At 49.9% G+C, this 17,185-nt stretch overlaps 1 protein-coding gene across 1 annotated transcript; it reads left to right on the top strand.

Moving 5' to 3' along the window:
- Positions 1-2,205: 2,205 nt before the first annotated feature.
- On the top strand, positions 2,206-16,438 carry TRIM63 (tripartite motif containing 63). The gene is made up of 9 exons (XM_057700849.1): positions 2,206-2,479; positions 3,707-3,879; positions 7,001-7,169; positions 7,959-8,054; positions 9,234-9,467; positions 10,232-10,254; positions 10,588-10,712; positions 13,867-13,941; positions 15,861-16,438. The coding sequence occupies exons 1-9, from the start codon at positions 2,321-2,323 to the stop codon at positions 15,869-15,871; spliced, it is 1,065 nt and encodes a 354-aa protein (XP_057556832.1). The 5' UTR covers positions 2,206-2,320; the 3' UTR covers positions 15,872-16,438.
- Positions 16,439-17,185: the final 747 nt, after the last annotated feature.

Below are 17,185 nucleotides of genomic sequence, written 5' to 3'. Positions count from 1 at the left end.
ATGTCCACCAGCCCTTGGGTCTCCTTGGCCATAACTATGTCACTTAGGCAAAGGAGAATGGGATTCTACGGTAGGCTGAAGCCTTTGTCTCCTGTGGTAGTGGAGAGGTCCTTCTTCCTAGAGAATGGTGCTACATTATGCTTGAACAAAACTGAGCAAGGGAGAAAGCATGGCCTCTTTTCAGCTCTCATCCTCCTCCAGCTGGGGGAGGATGGCAGTGTTGGCCTATAATTCAGGAGAGATGTGAGACCTGAGTCAAGCATATTTGGGTTTTGTCCTAGGGCCCCTTCTTGCAAGCTGTGTGACTTCATACTAATTATTTTACTTCTCTGTGTCTGTTTCCTCCTCTGTGGAATGGGGATACAATAGTTCTTATGTTGTTGGCAGTTGAGGTGATGAAGTGAAATAATATGTATGAACTGCTTAGCCCAGTGACCAGCACATAGTAGGTGCTCAGCAAAAACTAGCCATTGACATTTGGTGGGGACCACCCTCTCCTTGAAACTGCCCATCCCTTGTCCTCTAGGCCCCCTCCTCTTCCTGTGACTGGTGGCCCCTCTTCTTCCCCTTCCTAAGGTTGGCTCCTCTGCCCTCACTACTCACTAGGTCTTTTCTCAGGGCTCCAACCATCAACTTCTCTCCAGGCTGAGTTCATCACACCTACTCTTCTGCCGCCCCTCTTTTGTGAGATGCTGGGCACTCCTGCAGGGTGTGCATCTTCTTAGGCTCCTCCTGAGGCCTGATGTGGCTGCTCCCACTCTAGCCCCAGCTCCTTATGCCAATGTCCCTTTGCATGACACTCAACCTTAAAGACAACATTGGAGGGCTTCCTCGGTGGCGCAGTGGTTGAGAATCCGCCTGCCAATGCAGGGGACATGGGTTCGAGCCCTGCTCCAGGAAGATCCCATATGCCACGGAGCAACTAAGCCCGTGTGCCACAACTATTGAGCCCATGTGCCGCAACTACTGAAGCCCTCGTGCCTAGAGCCCATGCTCCGCAACAAGAGAAGCCACGGCCACAGGGAGCCCATGGTTGGCGGGGGCAGGGAGGGTCTCAAGGTCTTTAGCAACATGCACCACAACGAAGAGTAGCCCCTGCTCACCACAACTAAAGAAAGCCCGCACGCGGCAACGAAGACCCAACACAGCCAATAAAAAGAAAAAGAAAAAAAAAAGACAACATTGGAACTGCTCTAATGACTTCTACCTGCCGACATGGAAGACAGTCCAGAAGGACGTGGAGAACAATTTAAATTTGTGCAGAGAGCAGAGGGGAACATCTAGATAACATCTAAGTGGCTAGGTAGGGCTTCATGGCCCGATGGGATAGTATTTCTGTCTGTCTCCCTCCTTAGGCTGTGAGTATCTCAGGGCAGGGAAGAGGATTACTCCTCTATCTGTCACCTTGGTGCCTGATGTATAGTTAGTACTCAGAAAATGTCTGATGAATGAATAACCTTCCTGGCTTTGCCACTTACTTCCTAAATGACTTTGAATAAGGTCCTTTCCTTCTTAGACCTCAGAGTGAAGATCTGTAAAATGAGGGAAACAGACTCTGTCTCAACGGAGCCCTTTCAGTATTAAAGTGGAATTAGGGACTTCCCTGGCAGTCCGGTGGTTAAGACTCTGCGATTCCACTGCAGGGGGCACAGGTTCAATCCCTGGTTGGGGAACGAAGATCCTGCATGTGGCATGGCCGTGGGATTAGCGGCCGAGGGATGGAGGGGTGGGCTAGCCAGGGTTGGGGGCGGTGGAGGGTCTCAAGGTCTTTAGCAACATGCTATGCTTGGGGTTGGGCCTCATCTGGGGAGGTGCCCAGGACTCCAGAGGAGGGGACGGACCGGGTTCAGGTCAGTGAGAGGGCACTGGCTGTTAACACCACAGAGGCCAGGGGCCCACTCCCTCCTTACCAGCCTGCTGTGCGAGGAAACTAATTCTTGAAGGAAACCCTGGGTACCCAGTCCTGCCCCAAGCCTGCCCACGAACAAGCTGTCCTTGTATACGACCCCCGTCTCAAGGGAACAGTGATTGCTCACCCTTCCATGTGATACGAGAGGGCTGGTTTTTCAGGCCTGGAGGAAACTCAAGCCTCACCAGCCGCTTGGCATCGGAATGCTCAGCTGGTCCCCTCCTGGGGCTCATGTGACCAGGGTCCAGCTATAAATATCAGAGGGGCCTCAGACCAACGCAGAATTCGGGCGCCAGGAGAAGACAAAGAGGCTCCAAGCGGATATTTCGTGACAAAGGCAAGACCTCAGGTCTGCTTCGAGTGAGGCAGGTGAAGGAGGCAGCTAGGTGGGTCCCCACGTCTCCTGACAACATGGATTATAAGTCAAGCCTGATCCAAGATGGGAACCCCATGGAAAACCTGGAGAAGCAGCTGATCTGCCCCATCTGCCTGGAGATGTTTACCAAGCCCGTGGTCATCTTGCCGTGTCAACACAACCTCTGTCGGAAGTGTGCCCACGACATCTTCCAGGTCAGTGCTGGGCATGGCCTAGAACTGGGGCCCCAAGCAGCTGCTCAGCTGTCCTGTGATGAAAACCAAAAGCAAACTTCTCTCTTAGCCCGGGACCCTTCCGAACTGGGGCTGTTTCTCCCCCTCAGAAGTGAACGCCGGCAGAGGCCCCTGGAAGGGGCCGAGGGGGCTAGGGAGACGGCTCAGACTGCCCCGTTCCTTCTGCATGACGTACATTTCCCCTCCCCACCCTGCCTGCAGACACCCCACCCGGCCCGAGCACCGCAGTTGACTCTCCAATCAGGAGTCAAATGCCTCAAGCGATAAGTGGGAGAGACAGAAGGAGAGGAGAGAGAAACCAGACCCCGGGGGCTGGAGCCAGCTCCAAGGTGGCAGGGGGCCCAGAGTTTTAGGAGGAGGGTGGCCGAGAGGCACTGAGCAATAGAGGTATCTTCCCCTTTGAAGCTGTTGCCTATAATATGGGGCAGAAGGGGCTTCATCTCCCTAGGAAAAGAATAGGAGTGATATGCGGAATCGAAAAATGGTACAGATCAACCGGTTTACAAGGCAGAAATAGAGACACAGGTATAGAGCACAAACATATGGACACCAAGGTGGGAGAGGGGGAAAGCAGGGGTGGGGGGTGTTGGGGTGGGATGAATTGGGAGATTAGAATTGCCATGTATACCATTACTAATAAGAAAAAAAATCAAATTGTACACATTAAATATATGCAGTTTATTGTATGTCAGTCATATCTCAATAAAAGTTCTTAAAAAAAAAATCCTCTTATAAGAAGAAAAAAAAAAAAAAAAGAAAAGAATGGGAGTGGATGTGCATCCTGGCTGGGAGGCAGGACTCAAAGTTTCCCAGAAGCACTTTACAGAATGATCTCTCACTATTTTTTCTTTAAAGTAGCAGCCCTAGGAGCTGGCTCTAATTACACGCCCATTTCATGAATGGGCAAACTGAGGCTTGGAGAGAAACTGTTTCTTGCCCAAAGTCATTCAGAGAATTACTGTGACTTGAGCCTAGGGCTGCTGACCTCCAAACCTGTTGGTTGTTTAGTTGCTTCTCCGGTGCTCCCTGTGTAAGTGGGCTGGTTCTTTCATTTCAGCGTGGGAAGCTTTCAGTCATGTGGTTTGATGAGATTGCTTGGGGTGAGCAGGGGGAAGGATAGTCAGAGGTCAGAAAGGGAAGGGGCTGAGGAGGGAGCCCAGGCCTCATCTCTGCCCTTGTCACCAGCAGGCTGCAAATCCCTACTGGACCAACCGGGTTGGCTCAGTGTCCATGTCTGGAGGCCGTTTCCGGTGCCCCTCCTGCCGCCATGAGGTGATCATGGACCGTCACGGAGTGTATGGCCTGCAGAGGAATCTGCTGGTGGAGAACATCATTGACATCTACAAGCAGGAGTGCTCCAGGTCAGTTCACCGGGTGGCTGGGAGGCCATCCCCTCTCCCCAGCCATCCTCTGAGCCCGCTCTCCGAGGCCCCGTCCTCCTTCATCTGCTCAGGGTCCAGTCCCCTAGCTAGAAGAGCTACTCTAGCCAATCCAGAGAGCCACCTCCCTCTTCCCTAGGCAGGAACAGAGGCTCATCTTATCCCCCAGCTCTGGCTCTTGGTGTCACCCAATGAATGGGAGGGGACCCAGACATTAGGCTGTCCTCCTGGAAGACACTGAGACAGAAACCTGGGGGAAATGAGATGTGAGAGGAAGAGAGAGGCACCAGAGCCAGCTAAGTGGCCTTGATAAACAGAGACAGCGCCCCGTGAGAACATAGCCAGTTTCTCTATAGTGATAACAACAGCGCGAGACACTGGGAGTTCTTCCTGCTGCTGCCTCACAGCAATCCTATGGATCCGCATGGCTTTCATCATCCCATTTCATGGATGAGGAAGCTGAGGCTCAAAGAGGTGACGTCAATTACCCATGGCTTCCCAGCTGACAAGTAGAACTGCGGGGGCCAGGCCCAGTCCATCTAGCTCCAAGTCTCCCTGTTTGTGAAACAGCCATTCATTCTCAGGCAGAATTTGTGCGTAGTGGAGGTTGTGCAGTGTAGGGCCTCCAACTGGGGAAAGACTCAGCTATGAGAGAGAACTTTGTAAATCAGGACGTCCTGATAAGACTTCCAGGCTGCTGACCTCATGGCCCTTGTGGTCCCAAACCTTCACCAAGTGCCTGCCTGCAGGCAGTGTCCTGATCCCCAAAAAGGTGACAGATCAGTCCTTGTTTGAGAAAGCTCTGACCTGGGAACTGTGTTTGTACTCTGACTCTGTGACTCACACACTGTAGGATCTTGGATAAGTCTTTGGGCCTCCATTTCCCCCGTCTCTAGAAAGGGACAGTAAGCTTTGCTATTGTGACTGTCAAGCAGGATTTTTATTTATTTATTTATTTAATTTATTTATTGCTACATTGGGTCTTCGATGCTGTACACAGGCTTTCTCTAGTTGTGGTGAGCAGGAGCTACTCTTCATTGTGGTGCACGGGCTCCTCATTGTAGTGGCCTCCCTTATTGTGGAGCACGGACTCTAGGCACGTGGGCTTCAGTGGTTGTGGCACACAGGCTCAATAGTTGTGACGCATGGGCTTAGTTGCTCCAAGGCATGTGGGATCTTCCCAGACCAGGGATCGAAACTGTGTCCCCTGCGTTGCCAGGTAGATTCTTAACCACTGCACCACCTAGGAAGTCCCTGAGCAGGATTTTGATGGGAAATGTTAAAGATATCAAATATTTATTGAGCACATACTGTGTGCAGGCACTGTGCTAAGTATTGTCCATGCATTATCCCTATTTCATCCTCACAGTAATCCTATAAGCCATTCCTACCCTCATTTTCTGATGAGGAAATGGAGGCTCTGTGAGGATCAGAGGTTTGCCGGAGGCTACTTGGCTAGGAAGTGGTGAAGCTGAGAGGGAGCCTGTCTGACGGACTCCATGGTGAACATTCTTAACCGCTGCTGCCTCTTATGTAGCTAGAGTTCAACACTATGAAATGCATTTATATTACGGACCATGATAATAATAATAATAATAATAAAATCAATATTGCCCCCAAATAGTGTCCATGTAGGAAGAGCATGTTGTGTTTGGACCCTTTCAGTTGAATGATGATGATAGCTATTGAGGGTCTGCTCTGTGCCAGGCCCTACACTTTCATTACAGAGAACTGCCACGATCCTAGTAGCTCTGGGATGGAACCAAGGCTCCGAGAGGTGAAATCACTTGTCCGAGGTCACAATGAGCAGGTGGCAGAACAATCTGGATTTGAACCCTGATGCTGGCGCCTGGGGTTGGGAGGACGGGCATCTGGGATGATGGAGGACACAGACACCAGGCCCTCAGGATCTTGCCTCACTTCTACACCTACTACCACCCCAGAGCTCCCATCCCAGGGCGTAGAGACAGGGGACAAAGGGAGAGCACTGCCAGCGTGGGGCGTGTGTGAGGGGGTTGCACTAAAAGATGCAAAAAGGCAAGTCTGGAAAGGGGCTTATGTAAGACCTGGAGGGGACAATAATGCCCAGGGTGTGATAAGTCTTGTAAGGCTGTTCGGAGGTGAGGCACTGACATGGTCATCGTGAGCTGCCTGCTGTGTCAGGAGCTGGGAAAGCGGAGGTGGGCACACATGCTGTTGGCTCTAGATGAGTGTATAGTTAGCTGCGGTGGTAAGACCTAGACCCAGAACATTGAATCTCAGGGAGGAAGCGACCCTGAGAGAAACACAGGAAACATGTCAGAGGCCCTAAGAGGAGAGAGAGAGACGAAGGGAGAAAGTCCTCCTGAGTGTGTGTTTGGGAGGAAAGAGAAAAAGAATTTTGGACCCTGGAAAGAATCTCTGACTGGAAATCAAGGCTTATGCTGGGCTGTTAGACAGCCCGGGGCTGCCCGTGTTCTAGCTGTATGACTTGGGGCACATATACTGCCTCCCTCTCAGAGCCTTGGGATGCCTTCATGGCATGCTTACTGATTTATCCTTTCTACCTGTATTTAATTACTACCTTCTCCATGCCGGACACTGTACACGGCAGATTCAGGGGTGAAGAGAATAGGCAAGTTTCCCTGCTTTGATGGAGATTACAGTCTAGTGGATTAAATATAGAATTCAATGAGGCCATGAGTATAAATTGCTTCACTCAGAGCCCAGCCTGCTGTAACCGAGAGCATGGGGACTATAATTAGAGCAAATGAACTCTAGCCTCTTGTGTCCTGACTTGCTGGGAGACCTTGGGCTAGTCAATTCACCTTTCTGGGACCTAGTCTCCTCGTCTCGAAAATGTCTCAAAACGACTCTGGGATTCTACAACCCTTCCCACGTCCTGCACTGGCAAGGCCCAGGGCCAACTCCATCGCTGGATTTTGAATCCTAGTCTTGGTGTCATTGGCTTCGCTGGTCCTGGGTCCTCAGAGGATGAAAAGTATTCTGGACAGCCAACCCCTGAGAGCTCAGCTCACAGATCTGGGGTGGCCTCCTGGGGCTGGGGAGAGAGACATGAACTCGAGACCCCCCCCTCGTGACTTACGACTCTTCTCCACTTCAGTCGGCCCCTGCAGAAAGGCAACCACCCCATGTGCAAGGAGCATGAAGACGAGAAAATCAACATCTACTGCCTCACGTGTGAGGTACCCACGTGCTCCATGTGCAAGGTGTTTGGGGCCCACAAGGCCTGCGAGGTGGCCCCGCTGCAGAGTGTCTTCCAGGGACAAAAGGTACTGGCCTGAGCCACTTCCACCCCCAGCCTGACCCTGCTGGACAGATGATTCAGGATGCGGATTTGATCCCTGTAGATCTGCTGAGCCGGCCTTTCAGGAATAGTCCCCTTGGAGGGACTTGCCAGGCCACAGGGACAACAGCCCTTGCCTTCCTTGGGGAGGTGGCTGAGCGCATGAGCTATACTTAGAGTCACTTGAGAGCACCTGGGTGTGGCCCCAAGGGAGAGAGCAGATCCCAGGGCTGGGCCACCAAGGCTCTCTCAAGTCATGACTTCTCAATCCAGTGTGGTTTGGGCCCCAGATACCTCTTCCAGTGCCGGTCACTTCTCCCCAGATGCCCCTACAGCAGGAGGCAGCTGAGACCTCTCCCTGGGCCTCTGGGCCTGTGGGAGCCCCACCATCCTGTACGTGCAGTAAGCTGTGGCTCCCCTTTCTGTACTCTTTCCTCCCCACCTCCCACTCTTCTCTTGATCTCTCTCTTCTAGAATTCTCCAACCTCTTTCTTTTCTGGGTACCTTCATCCCTGAAAATGAGCCCCTCCTCTGTCAGCACATTGCTGTGTATTTTGGGCAGCTCACTTCCCTTCTCTGGGTCTCATTTGTAAAATGAGGGATGCAGTATCTCTCTGATATTCTCTGCTCTGGAACTGAGCTGCACCTCTGAAAGAGGCTTTTTCTAGCAGAGAGGGGAGTGAGGGTGCCGTTTTGCTGCCACTTCCCAGAGGGCAGACCCTGAGACGATGTTTGTCTCTCCTCTCCTGATCTCCCACCCCTTCCTCCCATCTAGACTGAGCTGAGTAACTGTATCTCCATGCTGGTGGCAGGGAACGACCGAGTGCAGACCATCATCACTCAGCTGGAGGACTCCAGTCGAGTGACCAAGGTGAGGGGGAGAATACCTTTGTCTGGGGGTTTGAAGACTCCCAGTGCAGCCTGGTCTCTGGGGTGGCTCCCCGATGGGCCTGGAGCCTGGAGTATTCGAGCAGGGATGGTCTGGGAGGGACTGATGAATCCATTCGTCTACTCCCTCAACAAACGTTTCTGGAGGACAGCTGTGCACCAGGACCTGCCAAAAGCACTGAGGACGGGGTGGTGAGCAAGACACACCAGGCCCCTGGCTTCAGGTGGTGTCCTGCCAACAATCCCCAGTATTTATTCAGCAGTAGTAGTTTTTAGAGCATTGTTCTCCAGTGTGCTGTAGACTAAAGCTTCTCCAACTTTAGTGTGCGTACAAATCAGCCTAGGATCCTGTTAAAATTCAAGTTCTGGTTCAGTAGGTCTAGAATGAGGTATGAGAGTCTGCTTTTCTAACAAGCTCCCAGGATTTGCCAGTCCATGGACCACACATTGAGTAGCAAGGCTGTAGAGGCAGAAGGCAAGTTTTCTACCCCTGCAAAAGCACCCATGATTTTCCATCTCTCCTTGAGGTGGGGACCTGGAAATGAGATGGGGGAAAGGGATCATTATATTTCTGGTGGACAAGGAGTTGTGTGAAGGACAGGTTCAAAGGAAGGAAGAGGGATGTTGTTATTACCCATGAGGGGCTCCCAGTCTGACAGAGGATACTAGAGCCCAGTCTGATGAGATGCTGTTATTACACCCATTTTACAGGTAAGGAAACTAAGATGTAGCACCAGTGTTGGACAGAAGGGAGCCTCAGGGTGGAGGCCGCTGGGGGAGGAGCTGCTTTGCCACCTCCTTGAGGACCAAATGATGCAGAGCTTCCTGAATCTGGTCTTGGTCCTAAAATGGGAGGAAGAGTGTGACTTGGGGAGGCCCACGTACATCATCCCATCTGACCCTAGAGTCTTTAATTTTGAAGAAAGCTGTAGCTTTCTTTATGACATCAGCCTCCAAATGTTTCCAGTGTACTAAGAGGCTAGGAAACCTTAGCAAATGCTTTCTTCTTGCTAAGGCTTCATTTAGTGTTCTGTAAAATGGGGGTGCATTAAATCTCTCCCAGCTTCAGACTCTTTATTCTTAGCACACCCATCCCAGGAAGGAAGTGCTGGGGATAGGAAGGAGGACCTGCAGGATGTGACTGCAAAATTTCTGTCCCCAGGAGAACAGTCACCAGGTGAAGGAAGAGCTGAGCCAGAAGTTTGATGTGCTGTATGCCATCCTGGACGAGAAGAAGAGTGAGCTGCTGCAACGGATCACGCGGGAGCAGGAAGAGAAGCTCAGCTTCCTTGAGGCCCTCATCCAGCAGTACCGGGAGCAACTGGACAAGTCCACCAAGCTGGTGGAGACAGCCATCCAGTCCCTGGATGAGCCTGGCGGGGCCATCTTCCTCTTGGTGAGCAGGACTGGGAGGGTGTGGGCTCCTCAACTGAACAGCTCTGTCTGATGGTCAAGTCGTGCTCCATCACCAGTCACCAAAGAATGTGCCCCTGGGCAAGTCATTTAAAGCTCTCCGAGACTCAGTGTCCTCATCTGTAAAGTGAGCATGTAACAATTCCTACCTTCCTTCCTCTTAACTGATTTTATGAGGATCAATAAAAGGATGTTTGTGAAGTGGCTTTGTAAACGAGAAAATATAGTGTCTGTGTAGAGACTGTTAACTGAGCACCTGCCGTAGGCCAGCCACTGAGGTGGAGACACAGATGAATGAGACAGCCCTGCTAAAGAAGAGCTTGTTGGGGGAGACATAAAAGGATCAGCTATAAGATTCTGTGAAGGAAGAGTTAAGTACAATAAAAATTTCCTAAGCACATACTGTGGGACAGGCTTTGTGCTATGCATTGGGTATAAAAAGGTGATTAGAATATGATTCTTATCTTGAAGATTTCAGAGTTTAAGAGTGTTTAGACTGATACTCCTAGAATCCAAGCTTCCTGTCAGGACAATGGGAGGGTCCTAGGATGGTGACCAAGACCTGTGCAGACCGTGGACAGAGGGAGAAATCTAAGTTCTGTTCAGCTCAAGCCGGGGAGCAGGTCACAACTGGGCTAGGGAATGGCACCAAGTGCCCATCTGCAGCGCCCAGTCACTGGTTTTGCTGATTTCCTGGAGCTACCCTTTCTGCCATCCTAACCTTTCGCTCTTTCTTTCCCCGCACAGAGCGCCAAGCAACTCATCAAAAGGTCAGTGTCTCTCCAGGGCTATGATCCAAGGCCCCAGTTCCCTTCAGGGCCTCTGACTTCTGTCCAAAGGGTCTCCTCCTTCACATTAGGTCTGCTGGGAGGGTCTCACCCCAGCCTAGCTTTCCTGGCCTTTGCATCCTGGCTTTCTTGGACCATCCGTTCTGCTTGTGACTGGAGAGGAAATACTCAACCCAGGGGAGCTGCTGGGTGCAAGGCCTGGGTGTGGGCACAAGCACGTGCACTGGTATAAGTTAGAGCTAAAACAGCTCCTTCCTTCTCTGAGGCCAGAGATCTCACTGTGCCCCCTCCCTCCTTTTTCTCTCTCCCCCACAGCATTGTGGAAGCTTCCAAGGGTTGCCAGCTGGGGAAGATAGAGCAAGGCTTCGAAAACATGGACTACTTTACTTTGGACTTAGAGCACATAGCAGACACCCTGAGGGCCATCGACTTTGGGACAGGTAAGGGGCTATTTCCCCAGGAAATCAGCTTCGCTCCCACTGAGTCCCACGTGGAGGCAGGTACACTAGCAAAGATGCCCAGATATCAGTCAAACTCATACAGCCAACTTCTGGATGAGCCCAGAGCCCACCACAGTGCCTGGTGCATAATTGTTCCTCAATGAATTATGTATGGATCTGCTACAGGGAGCAACTTGGTGCAACTGGAGTCAGGCAGACCTAAGGTCAAATCTGGTTCTACCACTTCTTATCTGTGTGGCCTTTTGGCAGCCCCCTCCACCTCTCTGAGCATCATCTCCTAACTTTAAACTTAGGTGACTTTAAACTTAGGTAACAAATGGGCCTACTGATAATGACCATGGAATGCTACTGTTGCAACAAATAAGATATTGATTCAGAGGCCTTTGTAAGGTACCAGACATACACAAGTTATTGCCTAAAGCTAGTCTTAGCTTCAGCTTCTTACTGCTATAATCCGGGAAACTCAGGCACTTAATTTATCCATATTCTGTCCTTGCTTCTGTTTGTGATTACTCTTCCGTAAGGTACCTATAATAATTGTAACAATATAACCATAGCAATAATAGAGGGAAAATAATAAGAGAAAATGAGGCAACCAGATGGAGAACAAAGATGTTGATAGTTTGCTCAAGGTTACACAGTTGAAAGGTAGCTAGTTAGCAAACAAAGAAAGAGAGGGTGGATGCAATTCTGCTGAATGTTGCATTTGTCTGAAAGGTGATGCTCTAATGATCTGCTGAGAGAAAGAAAAAGGGGTAGGGGTTGTGCAGGATCAGGGAAGAACTGTGAGTGGGCTGGCAAGAGAAACAGAAAAGCTTCTCAGCACCTCCTGGGTCAGCTCTCCTGCAAGCTTTCAGAATCTAGTGTGTTAAATCTATTCCCAGAAGCCCAAATATACCCTATTCTTAGGGAAGGACAAAATGCATCCCAAAGCTGAGATGTCAACGGACTTGGGTATATCCACTTCTGTAGATCACCTGCTCCACTGTAGCCCTGCCTAAGCTAAGATATTCAAGAGTGGATCATACTCTGTGAGCAGTCTGACATTGTGAATATCTGCACTGCCTTCAGCAATCTCCCTGAGCCTCCGTGTCCTTGTGGATAAATGGGGAGAGTACCCACAGCTACCATTTATTGAGCACTTTCTGTATGCCGGGCACTGAGCCCTAGATGTGAATTCTGTTGTTTCATACAACAACTTTAAGACGTAGTTCTCTTGTCATCTCCATTTTGTAGTTGAGGCAATAAAACCAAAGAAAGGTGAGTGACTTGCAGAGGCCACACAGGCAGTAAGGGCCATCTGGGGATTACATGAGGCAATGCATGTACAGTCCTCAGCTCAAGGAAGCACTTGGCACATAGTAAGTTCTCCGCAAATGCTGCTGAGGTAGGTGATAGATGGGCTCCAGGCTAGGCATTTACAACTGGCCTCCCGTTTACATCTTATGAGGCAAAGAAGAAGATGAGCTACAGGCCGGACATTCATTACCAGCCCCCTGTTTACATGTCCTGAGGCAAGAGACAAATGGGCTCCAGGACTACATATTTATGACCAGACTCCTGTCTATATTTTGAGATCTGCACTTCGATATAAGAAAGAGCAACAGGAATAGGGTAAATAACTGAGAATTGGACACTCTTATGGCAGGGACAGAGAGGGGCTAAACCCTGTTAAGAGATCAAGAGGTCATATACTCCCCATCCTTGGGACAAGGGAGACATTACGCATGCACAGAAAGGCTCCTTGGAGGTCAAAAAGGAGGGGGCACCACCCCATAATATGTCATGCTAAGCCTTTCCCATAGGCCTCTGGGCTGAAATCCATCTTGGAAAAAAGTTGCGCACGCATGATGGGGAGGGTCCTAGGACAGGTCAGGTGTGGAAAAAGAAACCAGATAATTGGCCAAAGGTAAACAAAGCCCCAGAACTGTCCTATATAATGACTTAACTGCCTCTTTACTGCCTCCTCCTCAGGGGGGACGCCCACACCCTTTCTCTCCAGGTGTGCATCTCTGCCTTGCTTCTGTCTTCACTAAACAAGCTGTTTCTCTGTGTGCTCTCCCACTTGTTGTTACGCTATGTCTCTAATAGTAAACTTTGTACCTGCTTTTACAGTGTTAGCCTCCCTGAGAAATGCGTTTTTCACTGGGGGCAAGAGCCAGGGAAAAATAGCTTCTAGCCTCTAGCCCTTGCTGGTCTGGTGACTAAGACTCGTGGTTTTCATCCAGGCTACCCAGGTTCAATTCCTGGGCAGGGAATTAAGATCTCGCTTCTCGCCGCGGCTCACTGCTGCGTCGCTGGGATCACTGCTATGAGTAGTTAATTGTGGTAATGGTTAAACCACCACAAAAAAAATTCCCTGGGCTATGCACAGATCCCACTTGTCAGTTTGGAGGAATTAACTCTTTCAAGCTTCTCCCCAGATACTCTTGACAAATGCTCTGCGTCTGTAGTGACCCCTTCAGGGACCCCAAAAGCATAAGGAAGTGGCTTGAGAGAGGGGGTAGGGCAGGGGCATGTTCCCTGCGAGTAGAGCTTGAAGGTGAAACCCCAGGATGGGAGCGTGAGCACACAGGTTACGGCAAGGTCACTGTCTGGGGCTCGGCTTCAGACAGCTAAGGAACAGATGGCCCCAGAAGTGCTCCACCCCCGACACCCACGGCTCCGTAGGCTAAGGAATGCGGAAAACTGGACAAGGAGTGCTAGGAGAGCAGATTTCAAAGGCTGAGCAGATTCCTTCAGGATAAGGACTCTGCTCCCTGAGAATCAAGGCGTTTTGGTCCCATTTTCCCCAGGTAATGTTGATCTATCTGTCTAAGAAAGGTGCAGCGGTACATAGCGTGCTCCCCCCAAGTCCCCTTCAGACACAGGCAGACCAAGCGACAGATGCTGCTGCTGCTGCTGGAAAGAAGGAGGTCTTGAGCCTCCCTCCCTGGGAAGGGTGTCGGAAGAAAGCAGGAGGGTGGGGAAGGCAGACACAAGCCCATCAACTCCTGGGCCGCTGACGTCACCGTGTGGCTTGTTGACCCCAACTGGCTGTGGGATAAGTGCTATCTCCAGCCTGGATCTCCTTTGAGCCTCTCCTCTGAGTCACCAGCCCCAACCTAATGCAATTGTTCTTTGTCACACACAGATGAGGAAGAGGAGGAGTTCACTGAAGAAGAAGAAGATCGGGAAGAGGAAGAGTCCACAGAGGGGAAGGAAGAAGGTGAGAAATCCATCTACCTCCTTTCGTTCATTCATTCATTCACTCAGTGGCAACATGAGATTCCTACGGAGTGTAAAGTGCTGTGCTTGACACTGGGGTGATGTTTCCTGTTCCCAGTAGCGATTTTAAACGTATTGAGGTAAAGTCATGTTCGCTTTACTTTTAAAGAACTCCCCCAAACTATTCATAATAAAAAGCTCCTATTTTACATCTAAATGACCTTCCTAAACAGAAAGCGACAAAGCATAACAGAGGTAAAAGAGAGCACTCATAATGCAGGTTTGGCCCAAAGTTCAAAATTTTAAAAATTAAGTTGTCAACATTTTTTAAATTAGTAGATTTTTTTTTCAGGTCTTTATTGGAGTATAATTGCTTTACAATACTGTGTTATTTTCTGCTGTACAACAAAGTGAATCAGCTATATTTATACATATATTCCCATATCCCCTCCCTCTTGAGCCTCCCTCCCACCGTCCCCATCCCACCCCCCTAGGTCGTCACCAAGCATCAAGTTCATCTCCCTGTGCTATGCAGCAACTTCCCATCAGCTATCGATTTTACATTTGGTAGTGTATATATGTCAATGCTACTCTCTCACTTTGTCCCAGCTTCTCACCTACCCCCCTGCCCCCACCCCTGCACCGTGTCCTCAAGTCTGTTCTTACATCTATGTCTTTATTCTTGCCCTGCCAATAGGTTCATCAGTACCATTTTTTTTTAAGATTCCATATACTGTATAGCGTTAGCGCACGGTATTTGCTTTTCTTTCTGACTTACTTCACGCTGTATGACAGACTCTAGGTCTATCCACCTCATAAATTAGTAGATTTTTTAAAAGGAGGTTTTGTTTTTGTTTTTTTATAAATTTATTTATTTATTTAATTGGCTGTGTTGGGTCTTTTTTGCTGTGTGCGGGCTTTCTTTTTAGCTGCGGTGCGTGAGGGCTATTCTTCGTTGTGGTGCGCGGGCTCATTGCCGTGGCTTCTCTTGTTGCAGAGCATGGGCTCTAGGCGCGTGGGCTCCCGTAGTTGCAGCACATGGGGCTCAATAGTTGTGGCTCACGGGCTCTAAAGCACAGGCTCAATAGTTGTGGCGCATGGGCTTAGTTGCTCTGAGGCATGTGGGATCTTCCTGGAGCAGGGATCGAACTCGTGTCCCCTGCATTGGCAGGCGGATTCTCAACCACTGCGCCACCTAGGAAGCCCCTGTTTTTTTTTTAAAAGAAGAGCTCAACTAAGAATCCGGATTTTCACCTTGTGAAAATTTGGAAAGAGCTAATAACGCTGCGCTTGCCCTTCTGCCTGGTCTCAGAGAGCTGGCGCGGGGAGGCGGCTGCCCCCTTTGGATGCGACATGCATTTGCCAGTTGGCCCACCCCCACCACTGTCAGCCTACCTGCTTGACCCATTCACGTCATCTGCTGGCCCCTGTAGGCGACCAAGTCTGCCAACCTGGCAGAGCCTAGCTAAGGGCCTGGGTTCTGAATCACCGCTTTGCCATGGACTAGCGTTGTGTTCTTGGGCAGTTCACAACTTTTCTGAGCCTTGACCTTCTCATCTATGCCTGGGGGCATAACAATGCTGACCTCAAAAGATTAGATTCTAATTAGGAGTAAATCAGATAATCATTTAACACAGTGCCTGGCACATAGAAACATCATGTTTGCTAATATTATTTTTCAAGTCAAGTTATTATTGGAACTGAATTCCAATCCAGCTAAAAAATACAAAGTAGCCTTCTAGAGTTTTTTTGCATTGGATCTGCAATTCACAGCATTTAGGGGGCTAAATTCTATTTTGATTTTAAAAGGAAGAGGCCAGGCAGGAATTGGAGTCTGATAATTTTGTCTCTGCAGCTTGGTAAGCCCTGAATCTTCCTGAATCCCCATCTCACCTTGTGTTTCTTGTCTTTTTCTTTCAGGACACCAGTAAAGAGATGGATGAGGGAGAGACCTTCTAGATGCAGAGAGACTGGGGAGGGTGGGGATGGGCCCAGCTGCCTTGGTGACAGGCCCAGGGTGGGAGGGGTCAGGGCCCCTGGAGGGGCAATGGGGAGGTGTGTCTTCTCTCTGCTCAGAGAGCAGGAACTAGGAGTAGGACCCCACCGCTGTGTCCAGAGTTGCGAACCAGAATTGGAAACGTGCTTGAAACAACTACACTGGACACTTTTCTACGTTGGTGCAAAATGGAATATTTTGTACATTTTTTTAATGTGATTTTTGTATATACTTGTATATGTATGCCAATTTGGTGCTTTTTGTAAAGGAACTTTTGTATGATAATGCCTGGTCATTGTGTGACTGGCAATTGTTATAAGGAAGGGAAGGAAGCCAGGTTGATACAGCTGCCCACTTCCTCTCCTCAGTGGGAGGGCTGCGTAGCACCCACAGGCCTAGGAAGGGATAATGTACTGTATCTCAGTGTCTGTTCCTGACATAAGGGACGGTAACCGAGTTTGTGTTATATGTTGTTTTAATAAATGCACAGCGCTTTCCTCCAGTTATTACCAAAAGAGCTGGGGTTTCATTCAGCCTTTTTTTCAGAGAGGAGAGCTCAGGGTGGACGGACAGAAGGCCTGATAGGAAGAGTACGGCAGGAAATAGACAGTGACGGCAAGCCCAGGTTTCTATCCCACCAAAGTAGTTGTCCTTTAAACCGGCATTTCCCAATGAGAGCTCCATGGAAAACTGGCCCTGGGAGGACCCTCCAGAAAACGGTTCAATGCCTTGTTCTCTGGTTTTCGAGAAAACAGAGCCTGAGGCAAAGAGTAGATACTTTAGTTCAGGTATATTCCCGGGGCAGCCAGGGTGAAGGGAAGTGGAAGTGAGGCAGGAAAGGAGGGAAGCAAATATAATGTATCTGTTACTGAGCTGGCCACAGCTTCACTGAGAGACCCAGCTACTTGCTCAGCCATGGGAGAGGCTTCTAGCAGGTCATAAAGAACAATGTGCCTCGAAAAGTTCATCATCGGAGGGAAGAAGGGAGAGACCTGTCTGCTGGTTCCTTTCACCTCCCATCGCTCAGGATTGGAGTTTGCTTCCCGGAGAGTTAATGCCCTTGCTCTCCCATTGCATCACTTGGCCTTTTGGGCAGCTGCAGGGGACGCTAGAAGGCATCTGTCAGCTAACTGTGCAGATGGTGGGAGGAGCGGAGCCTCTGGGGTCCAGTGGGGTTGGGTGTGTGTTTTGTGCCTGCCTCAGTTTATCAATAACCAATGTTGTGGTTAGACCAGCCCTTGTGGTTCTT

This window comes from Hippopotamus amphibius, chromosome 1 (genome assembly GCF_030028045.1).
Source record: "Hippopotamus amphibius kiboko isolate mHipAmp2 chromosome 1, mHipAmp2.hap2, whole genome shotgun sequence".
Classification (NCBI taxonomy): domain Eukaryota; kingdom Metazoa; phylum Chordata; class Mammalia; order Artiodactyla; family Hippopotamidae; genus Hippopotamus; species Hippopotamus amphibius.
The sequence above is the reverse complement of the archived record's forward strand: the minus strand, read 5'-3'. Positions and strand labels throughout refer to the sequence as shown.